Source organism: Gymnoscopelus braueri, assembly GCF_963280865.1.
Source record: "Gymnoscopelus braueri genome assembly, chromosome: 19".
Classification (NCBI taxonomy): domain Eukaryota; kingdom Metazoa; phylum Chordata; class Actinopteri; order Myctophiformes; family Myctophidae; genus Gymnoscopelus; species Gymnoscopelus braueri.
In genome coordinates, this window is record NC_137621.1 from 16,004,843 (window position 1) to 16,015,863 (window position 11,021).

The 11,021-nt window shown below is 43.0% G+C and overlaps 1 protein-coding gene and 1 long non-coding RNA gene across 2 annotated transcripts in view; both read left to right on the top strand.

The window, feature by feature from the left end:
- The window catches only part of LOC308075251, a 497,190-nt gene that overhangs the window by 297,210 nt on the left and 188,959 nt on the right, over positions 1-11,021 (top strand). The window lies entirely within an intron of this gene.
- The window catches only part of LOC308075244 (cysteine-rich motor neuron 1 protein), a 69,914-nt gene that overhangs the window by 50,957 nt on the left and 7,936 nt on the right, over positions 1-11,021 (top strand). Inside the window, exons 9-11 of the mRNA XM_080414962.1 lie at positions 530-651; positions 4,579-4,800; positions 7,987-8,202. Coding sequence (XP_080271088.1) covers positions 530-651; positions 4,579-4,800; positions 7,987-8,202 — 560 coding nt within the window. The remainder of the gene's footprint in view (positions 1-529; positions 652-4,578; positions 4,801-7,986; positions 8,203-11,021) is intronic.

An 11,021-nucleotide genomic window follows, 5' to 3' on the forward strand; every position in this document is an offset into this window, starting at 1 on the left:
GCCACCGGAGACGTGCCTCGTAGTGTTGATTTCGTCGACTATGACGGAAAATGTTCGTCGACTGCCTTTTTTCACTGACGAAAACTAAATGAAAACTAAATAAAAACGAAGCTACGATGACTACAACTATGACAAAATATAATTGACAATTTCGTCAACAAATAAAAACTAGAGTAGAACTAAGACAAGTTGTTTTAGGATTGGTTGCAATGCGTGGCAGCGTGATGCATTGTGAGCTTGTAGATCTGCTATTTTTGGCATCTAGCTAAGTATAAATCAGACATTACGACGCCATCACAGCCTGTTAAGATACATTTTAGACGACTTAATTAACTGTAGATTTAGTTGACTAAAAACGTATGATATTTAGTCGACTAAAACTAGACTAACACTAAAACACTCAAATGTGACTAAAACAAAATGGAATTTTATTCAAAAATGTTCTGTCAGAATGAACACATGCTGAGATGTGCGGTGTGTATGTTTCACACTAACAACACGTTGATATTTTTCTGCCCCTGTCCCACAGGAGGAACAAGCACGGCTGTGAGATGTGTCGCTGTGTCAAGTGTCCCCCCTTCACCTGTGACAAGCACTGTGACAGCGGCTACCGTCAGAACAGGAAGGGCTGCTCCGTGTGCATGTGCAAAGGTAACGCATCCAACGCGCCTGGTCTGCATTATTTGACCCGATTTATACTTGGTTGCGCACGGCATCACGCACCGAAAATAGACGATCTACAAGTTGACAATGCGTCGCAACGCATCAGTGTCATTTTGAGATTTCTTTGGGCTATTCAAAAAATAGCAGATATACAAGATATACATACATTGCAGATCTGCTATTTTTTGGAAAATCTGTGCAAATCTTTGAATACATATTTTTCCAAGCGAATATTTGTGAAATATTTTGTTCCAGCCAGGGACCCAAAGAAGCAAAGATTTGAGTTACAAATGGTCGCTTTTAAAGATATATCTTCTGAGATATATCTAAAAAAATAGCAGATCTACAAGTTCAGTTCTATGAGCTTGTATATCTGCTATTTTTGAATAGCCAAAGAAATCTTAAAAATTACACCGATGCGTTTGCATTCTTAACACATTAACTGCCAGAATTATTTTCATATTTTTTTAGCCAGTGCCAGAGTTTTTCATTGGAAAAAAAAAAGTACTCAGGAGCCGAAATACAGCATTTTTAAGTTTTAAGTTAACAAGGAAGTGGATAGGAGTCTAGATCTTCAACTAATCATATCTCCTTGGCCTTTGGGTGAAATTGGAATTTTTCACTTCACGTAGATCTACGCGATTGGCACGTGGCGGCTTTACGGAGGTTCGCGTAGATCTACGTGATTGGCAGTCAATGTGTTAATGGATTAAGTATAAATCAGGCTTTATTCACCATCATCCGATGCAGGTCACATGACATACAGCACAGCTACACCACAACAGCTATACAGGCTAAAGTAGCGCGTGTGCGTGTGTGTGCGCGCGCGCGCGCGGCGTGCGTGTATGTGCATGCGTACCTGTACACTGTAATGCTCTGGGAGCATGCATACACGACGCACACAAGCGCATATACGCACACGCACACTTTTAGATCCAGTCCAGAGGTGGAAAAAGTACTCAAATTCTTTACTTAAGTAAAAGTACCAATACTGCAATATAAAAATACTCTGTTACAAGTAAAACTCTAAAATTCTAAATGTACTTGAGTAAAAATACAAAAGTATTGGCATCAAAATGTACTTAAAGTACCAAAAGTAAAAGTACTAAATATTTGAAAATAGCCGATCTACAAGCTCACAACGCGTCGCGATGCGACGCGTTGTGAGCTTGTAGATCGGCTATTTTCAAATATTCTAGGTATGAAATAGGGCTGAAGTGGTTAATGTGTGTTTCATTATATCATCATTTATATCTGAAAAGTAACCAGTAACTAAAGTTTTCAAATAATTGTACTGGAGTAAAAGTACAACATTTGCCTCTGAGATGTAGTGGAGTAGAAGTAAAAGTATTGGAAATTGGAAATACTCAAGTAAAGTACAAATACCTCAAAATGTTACTTAAGTACAGTACGTAAGTACAGTACTTTCCACCACTGATCCAGTCCTATTTTAAAAGTCGAAATCCGCCTGCCTGGTGTAGCCCGGTATCATTGATAATCAATTGGATCTAAACAAACGCGCCGTACGCACCGCGCACACGCTCGCTTTGAAAAGTCTGGTGTGGATCGGCCGTGAGGAAGATGTGCGTCTGCGAAGCGTTAGCACGAGTTGACGTTCTGCCACTTTGCGGCAGATCTGATTGGCCGTGACCTTTCGCTGCTCTGCGGCGGAGACTTTTTTATGAGTGTTTTCATTCTTGTTTTTTTATTTAGCTCCATCCTGGCTGGCTCTGTTTGTGCGACTTCATAATTAGATTCCCAAAACAGCCTGAAGTTTGGAGAAAGCATGCGGACGTGGGGCCATATTTATACACTCTGCCACATTTTATTTGAAGTGTTTATTTTCCGGTTTTTATCGGAACTATAAATATTTTAAGCTTAAAAATACACGTTGGGTTTTCACACATGCATAGCACAACTGGCTCTTTTAGTCTCTGCCGCCAGATGGACACACACACATGCACAAACACACACACATACTGTATAGCACACACACACACACACACACACACACACACACACACACACACACACACACACACACACACACACACACACACACACACACACACACACACACACACACACACACACACACACACACACACACACACACACACACACACACACACACACACACACACACACACACACTTCAGACTACAGTAACACTCCCAAAGAAGCCATGTTTACCTGATTGTGACACTGTTGGATCAGATGCCCAGTGGGGGCCGTTAAAAATATTTACGGCTTTTTGGAAGCATGCCTTTTCTTTTCGGTGTATAAAATGTGAAATGAAAGAGAGGGCCATACATAAACATCCACCCTTACTGTGGAACCACGGCGAGGTTCACTGGCACGCTGTGCTGTTGTTCCACACACTGTATATCCCTTCAGGCTTTAAAGAAGCACACTGCTTTTTAACACATGCTGGGGCCCACTTATTGGCAGCATGGGCCTTTTAAAGTCAATGCATCCCTCCACCAACACACAGGCTCCTTATAGGGTTTCGGGGTCAGGTGACCAAAATCAGAGGGAAATGATTAAACTTAATTTATTTGTAGCCGGGCCGTAAAGTCATTATTGGGGCATAAAGTCACTGCATCAGATATTCCTGTCTGGAGAATGTTCCCCTACACAGAACCACCATAACCTCTTAGCAGAAACGGCGGTTTAAAGCTGTAATAATGAAATTGGACCCAAGACAACAACGTTGACCCCTTTTTTTTTTACTGTAAATCGTAAATAGCTGTTCTAAATGAACTTTCCACATTCAACTTTCAGGGTTCCTGCACTGCCTTACTGTATTAATTAATTTCTTATTTGCACACTTAAGTCCCCAATATGGCTGGGTGAAAATCTAATATCACGACATTTTGACCAAATACCTCAATATTGATATTGCAGCGATAATATAAAAATATATAGTTTTAACACAATTTTAACCCCATTTCTGGACATTTTTTAAAAGTATAAGATAGGGCTTAAAAGGACACAGGCGTAGCAGTGGTGGCCATTTTGTGGTTCCACAGATAAAATGCCCATTCATTTTTCACATGGAGGTCATCCAGCCATCCAGGCTCCTGGTGAATCATGACCATACAGCATTTGATTCCGTGTCAAAAACTCTATACATTTCAAATATTCAAAAAAAAATTGTTTACACAGAATCAAATGTTTGATGTGAGCTGGGAGTGAGTTCCATAGGGAGGGGGAGGGGGCGGCTACTGATACAACCCCAGGTTCGTTTCTTTGTCTTGGGGGTGTCCAGGAGGTTGGCATTGCCCATCTGCTGAAGCTGAAGGAGTGGGAGGGGTTCAGAAAGGTAGCGGGGAGCCTGGTTGTCTCTTTGTCTCTTTGTCTCTGGTTGCCTCTTTCCCGGGTGTTTCCACTTTTGTGGTTTTGAGGTTAGGTGAAGGCAGTGGTTCCCAAACAGTGAGTCGGGATCCATTTGCGGGTCGCGGACCCATTTTTGTGGGTCGCGACTCGCAAGAAAATATCCCTTTTTTTACTTCTTATTTGAAAATATATATATATTTATTTCATAAGATTTTTCATTTCTTTTTTCATTTTTTTTCCTCACAATTATTCATGAAAAAGAAAACATTTAATTTCCATAAAAAAACTAAAATAGCAGATCTACAAGCTCACAACGTGTCGCGATTGTAGATTGGCTATTTTCACTAGTTTGGGTCCCGGAAAGACATCAAATTTCTCTTTTGTGTCACGACTTTTCTGTGAAGTTAGGGTTTAGGTTTAGCCATATAACCACGGCCACCTGGGCGAAACACCAAAGAAAGAGGGAGTCCCGGTTGTTGAGGGCCTTGTATAGGTAGAGTGATCAGTGGACTGACCTCCTGCATTAACAACTGACTGCAAACCCCCTTCTGTCTGTCGTCATTATGTCTCCCCTAGACAGTGGTCACGTCCCGAGCACCACCGTCCCGGCCGCCCCGGTGCCCAGCCACTGCCTCACCTCCAACGGGCACCGCTACGAGGAGGGCGAGAGCTGGCACGACGGCTGCCGCGACTGCTACTGCCACGCCGGGCGCGAGATGTGCGTGCTCATATCCTGCCCCGTCCCCAGCTGCTCCCACCCCGTCGTCAGGCCAGACCAGTGCTGCCCCACCTGTGAAGGTACGTCTTTGCCTGGGACAAGGTGCACGCACGCACGCGCACACACACACACACACACACACACACACACACACACACGCGCGCGCGCGCGCACGCGCACACAACCTCCCCCCCCCCGCCCCCCACACACACACACCTGGCAGTAGACAGAGTCTCATACACAGTAAAGTGTTAATTTATCCATATAAATGTAACTGTGAAAGCGTACAAATGTAACTAAATGGACCCGTAAGGTCACTGCATCAGATACCTCCCACAGTTAAAGCTGATATCCAGAGCTATTTGAATGAATAAAACGTTCTTTTAACCACTTTGTATGGTAGAGCATGTCAATGCTTGAGTAGGTGTCCTCATAGACATATAAAGGTAGACACGCCTCCTTCGGCTCTGAGGCGTGCGTATCTCAGCCGTGCTTCCACTTCCTTCCGCTTCAGCAGGGCAAGCTGGAAACTTCCGTGTGCGTCACAGAAGGGGGGGGGGGGGGGGGGGCGTTCGGTAGGCCAATCAGAGGCAGGTGGGGCGGGTCTTTTCTTAAGAGGCAGCCGCGCAGCAACTAGTCAGTTAAGACGCGCTGTGATTGGCCAGTAGTCAACGCACTGTGATTGGCCAGTAGTCAAGTAGCCCTGCGGAAGAGCCTTGTATCGAGATACCAGTCGCTCCAATGAACTGCAGAGGCCAATGAGGTATCTAGGTTTCTATATCTATGGGTGTCCTACCTAAAGCCCATAGAAGCGCAATCTTATCTCCCCATGCCAAGCAGGGATTGAGTGGTAGAAATGTAGTCTCCCGTGCAGACCCCCCAGGTTCAAATCCCAGGTGTACAAATCCCATTCATAATATACCCTGAAGAAGGCGGTTACCTGCCGAAACGTTGGTTTCTCTTTACTCTGCGTCCAAAAATAAAGTATGGGCACTTTGGCTACCAGTGTTACCCAGGGCCACCTTCTTGTCTCTTGAAGACTACTATTCAAATCCCAGGTGTGACATTACGGAGGCTTACGGACTGCAGCTATAACGGGATTTTACTGTGTAGCACCAGCACATCCGCCCAACAGCTTCAACATCTTATACTCCCTGGCTACCTCGGTTCATAACACACACACACACACACACACACACACACACACGGTCTGTTTCTGAGAAAGCGGAACTTATGCACTGATCCACACTCCCACACCTTCTTGGTCCACACCCCTCTGACTCGACGCAGAGTATTTACGGAGGAGGAGTGACTCAGTTGGCTGTTCAAATATTTAGCAGTGAAAGAATGTCTACAAAGTTTCACAGAAGCTACACTACAGTTTGCAGTCGGGGGACAACGGAGTAATTGTTTACAGATGCTTGTCCACTGCTCTGCTGCGCATGTAGAGCAACAGAGCCATTTTTTCAGCGGCGCTGGTGTCCCAACGCGACGCGGTCCGACACCCCTCTAAGCTCCCGTAGGCCTCGTTTAACCCTTTAAGACCGGGAAACGCATCCGTGTCATTTGGCTATTAAAAAAATTGCAGATATACAAGCTCATAGCGCGGCACTCGAACTTGTGGATCTGCTATTTTTTTTAAATCATGAAAACTTTTGCAGATCTTTGAATGTATATATTTTTAAAGCGAACATTTTTAACTCTGTTACAACTTCTGGGGGTCCCTGGAACAAAATATTTTGAAATGGGGGTCCACGGTATACACATAATTTTGGATGGTCCTTGACAGTTTGAGAACCACTGATATTATATATATATATATATATTATAACTGTTAGGATTTAGAAGACATTTGTAGAATCCCCAGAAGCAAAGATTTCAGTTACAAATGTTTGCTTTAAAAATATACATATTCAAAGATATGCACACATTTTCCCACGATCTTTTCCAAACAATAGCAGATCTACAAGCTCGTACCGCGGCACTCGGTGCCGCGCTATGAGCTTGTATATCTGCTATTTTTGAATAGCCCAAAGAAGATGACACAGATGCGTTCCCGGCTTGAATGGGTTAATGGATGGAGGCTTGTCACGCATCCTTGTTCCAGTATAACCTTACTGCCCGCCCCCCCGCCCCAACCCCAACCCCCCCCTACGACATCCTCCCGTCCTGCATGGGTTGTTTGTCTGTACGATGCTCTTGCACAACTTAACCATTATGGCCTTTTGCGGTGTTTGTGAATATTGGTTTGGGGCCCGAAAGCTGACCACGATAGGAATTTTGATATATACACACTTATACTTTAATATGTTTATTTTACAGTGTTTTGTATTTCTTATGGAAGCCTTTTATTTACCACATTAACCCTGGCTTCCCTATTTTGGGCATGTCATTATCCTATACTAAAACTTGCTTAGCTGGCCGTGCTGCGAGCTGGTACGTCTGCTATTTTTGGGACATTTTCTTCTGCAATTTTTTGGACAGTTACTTGAGTAAAAGTGCAAAAGTCTTGGCATCAAAATATATTTAAAATACCAAATTTAAAAGTACTATAATGTTTGAAAATAGCAGATCTACAAGCTCACAACGCGTCGCGATGCGACACGTTGAGCTTGTAGATTTGCTATTTTCAAATAGCCTAGGTATAAAATAGGCCTAACGTGGTTAAAGTATGTTTTATAATATGATAATGAATATCTGCAAAGTAACTAGTAACTAAAGTTTTCAAATAATTGTAGTGGAGTAAAAGTACAATATTTGCCTCTGAGACGTAGTGGAGTAGAAGTATAAGTACTGAAAATTGGAAATACTCCAATAGTAAAGTAAAAAATCACACCCTGTGTGAAGTGGGCGGTGTCTTGCTAGCTAATCACAATACTGAATGGAGTCAACCAATCATGTACAAAAAATAAATACATTTATTGAAACACTCTTTATGATGGAAGAAACCATAACTTAAGTTATGGTTTCTTATATAGGGCTATGCACATGTGTCATGTGACACTGGCCAATCACAGTCCTGAATAGACTGTGATTGGCCAATCACGGTGCAGGGTTTGTTGTACAAATAGTTGTTGTACAAATAGACTGTGATTGGCCAATCACAGCGCAGGATTTGTTGTACAAATATCCAAACCTCACTTATAGGGGCGGTTTCACCGCCCAAAAATATCTATCCACCACTGGAACTACTGCTTTAGAAGGCATTCGTAGAATCGGCCTCGTGGGTCTAAATGGGCTAATGCTATTCTTTTGTGGTCTTGTAGACGAGTCAGGCAGTGGTCAGCCGGAGGGGATGGACCTGGTGGTCTGCCGAGCGCCCGGAGGGGAACTCTACGTGGAGGGGGAGACGTGGAACCTGGACGAGTGTACGCGCTGCACCTGCCGGAGGGGGCGCGTCCTGTGCGACACCGAAGTGTGTCCCCCTGCCCTCTGCCAGGCACCCATCAGGAACAAGGACACCTGTTGCCACGTCTGCCCAGGTACAGTAGGCTATATAAACCTCCTTTTTTTGGTTCATAAAAGACATATCGGGCCTCGATTACAACCCGTTCGCTTTGACAGGGTTGATTTCCAGATCCTATCCGAAGCGTTTTGGGGGCTAGTGGCTCTCAAACGTGGGTTTCCGGGGACCCCCAGGGGTCCTTGAGGGGGTTCTAGGGTTCTAGAAACCAAATAGACCCTTACAGGTCTCTTCCATTTATACAGTACACTCCCAGAGTTCAAAGAACACCGGGGAATTTACAGTGTAGATTTCGGGGGTCCCAGAGTCAGAGATAAAAATTCCTGAACAAAATGGGGGTCCGGGGCCTAATACACATCAAACTGGGGGTCCTTGTAGTTAAAAAAATCACACCCAGTGTGAAGTGGGCGGTGTCTTGCTAGCTAATCACAATACTGAATGGAGTCAACCAATCATGTACAAAAGATAAATACATTTATTGAAACACTCTTTATGATGGACGAAACCATAACTTGAAAAAAACAAATTTTTGGTTTTTTTCAAGTTATGGTTTCTTATATAGGGCTATGCACATGTGTCATGTGACACTGGCCAATCACAGTCCTGAATAGATTGTGATTGGCCAATCACGGTGCAGGATAATTGTACAAATTTCCAAACCTCACTTATAGGGCCGGTTTCACAGCGCGGGATATTTGTACATTTTTCCAAACCTCACTTATAGGGGCGGTTTCACCGCCCAAAAAGAAAAGAAAAAAAGCCTGAGAAACACTGGTTTAGGGCCATGAGTTAAGTCCTGTTGTGTCAGCCAGGGGTTGGGCTTGGCATGGCGATCACGGTAGCCAGAGTAGTGAGGTATATAACCCTGCCTTTGGATCCGTTTATCAGCATGTGGTTTTTGCAGGGTCTTGCGTGTTTACACACTGTGCTGGACTAGTTTTATGTCTGGCACACGGACTCATATAAAGCAAACCGGCCCAGACCGGTTGGGTTCACAATCATCCTAGTCGTCCAGGCTGCGGCGGAACGCGTGGATCACCCCCGCGCCCCTCGAAACCCAAGCTATGAGCTTGTAGATCTGCTATTTTTTGAAAAATCATGAAAATGTGTGCAAATCTTTGAATAATATATATTTTTTTTTAAAGCGGACATTTTTCGCAGTGGTGGAAAAAGTACTCAAATTCTTTACTTAAGTAAAAGTACCAATACTGCACTATAAAAATACTCTGTTACAAGTAAAAGTCCAGAATTCAAAATGTACTTGGGTAAAAGTACAAAAGTATTGGCATCAAAATGTACTTAAAGTACCAAAAGTAAAAGTACTAAATATTTGAAAATAGCAGATCTACAAGCTCACAACGCGTCGCGATGCGACGCGTTGTGAGCTTGTAGATCGGCTATTTTCAAATAGCCTATGTATAAAATAGAGTTGAAGTAATTAAGGTATGTTTCATTATATCATAATTTATATCTAAAAAGTAACTAGTAACTTAAGTTTTCAAATTATTGTAGTGGAGTAAAAGTACAGTATTTGCCTCTGAAATGTAGTGGAGTAGAAGTAAAAGTATTGCAAATTGGAAATACTCAAGTAAAGTACAAATACCTCAAAATTGTACTTAAGTACAGTACTTAAGTAAATGTACTTAGTTACTTTCCACCATTTGTAACTCAAATCTTTGCTTCTGGGGGGGTCCCTGGAACACAAATATTTTGAGTATGGGGATCCGTGATCAAATACATATAAATTTTGGAGGTCCTTGACATGAAAAAGTGTGAGAACCACTGATATTATAGCCAAAAAAAAAAAAGATTTAGAAGACATTTGTAGATGCGTTCCCAACCTGTGGGCCGTCAGTATGTTGCAAGCGGGGGCCCCACATAGTTAACAAAACCCACTGAGTGGAGTCCCTCAGGGCTCTACACTAGTGGCTTTTCTGTTTACCCCAGGGTTATTTTTTTGGGGGGGAGGATGACGTCACTTCCGGTTCTATCGTTCTCTCGCAGTCAAGGCATCATTCATAGGTCGGCGAAGAGCGCCCTCTAGCGTAATCACTAAAAAAATATATATATATATTTTTTTAATTGACGTAGATCTGCGTCAATTGCAGGGAATGTGTTAACCCTTTGAGGCCTGAGGTTCCGATTCTACAAATGTCTTCTAAATCGTTTTTTTGAAAAAACGTAATGTTTCTATATCGGTGTTTCTCAAACTTTTTCATGTCAATGATCCCCCAAAAGACACGTTTTTGACCGCCGACCCCCCATCTCAAAATATGTTGTTCCAGGGACCCCCCCAGAAGCAAAGACTTCAGTTACAAATGTTTGCTTTAAAAGAATATATATATATTCAAAGTTTTGCGCACATTTTCACTATTTTTCAAAAATAGCAGATCTACAAGCTCGTAGCGCGGCACTCGGTGCCGTGCTACGAGCTTGTAGATCTGCTATTTTTGAATAGCCAAAGTGTAAAATAATGCTTTCTAGCTAAAATGACACAGATGCGTTCCAGGTCTTAATGGGTTGTTAAGTGGTCAGACGGGGTGGGTCGCGAACGCTTTCGAGATTTTCAAGTGGTGATCCATAAAAGCTTGGGGGGACCACCGCTGCTCTGACCCTCTTATTGCGGAACGCAAAAAAGGTTCTCCTCGTTTCATCTGAGCCAATCTTCTTGTCACAAGAAATGCACTTGCACGTAAATCTACGGCCTGAACTTGATTCACAACGTGCACTGAAATGCACTTGCAAGTAGAAAAAAAAAACAGGAAAAAAAAAACTTAAAAAAAAAAAACTCCCAAGCATGAGCCCCACAAATCAGAAATGCATGACTGCTCCTAAGAG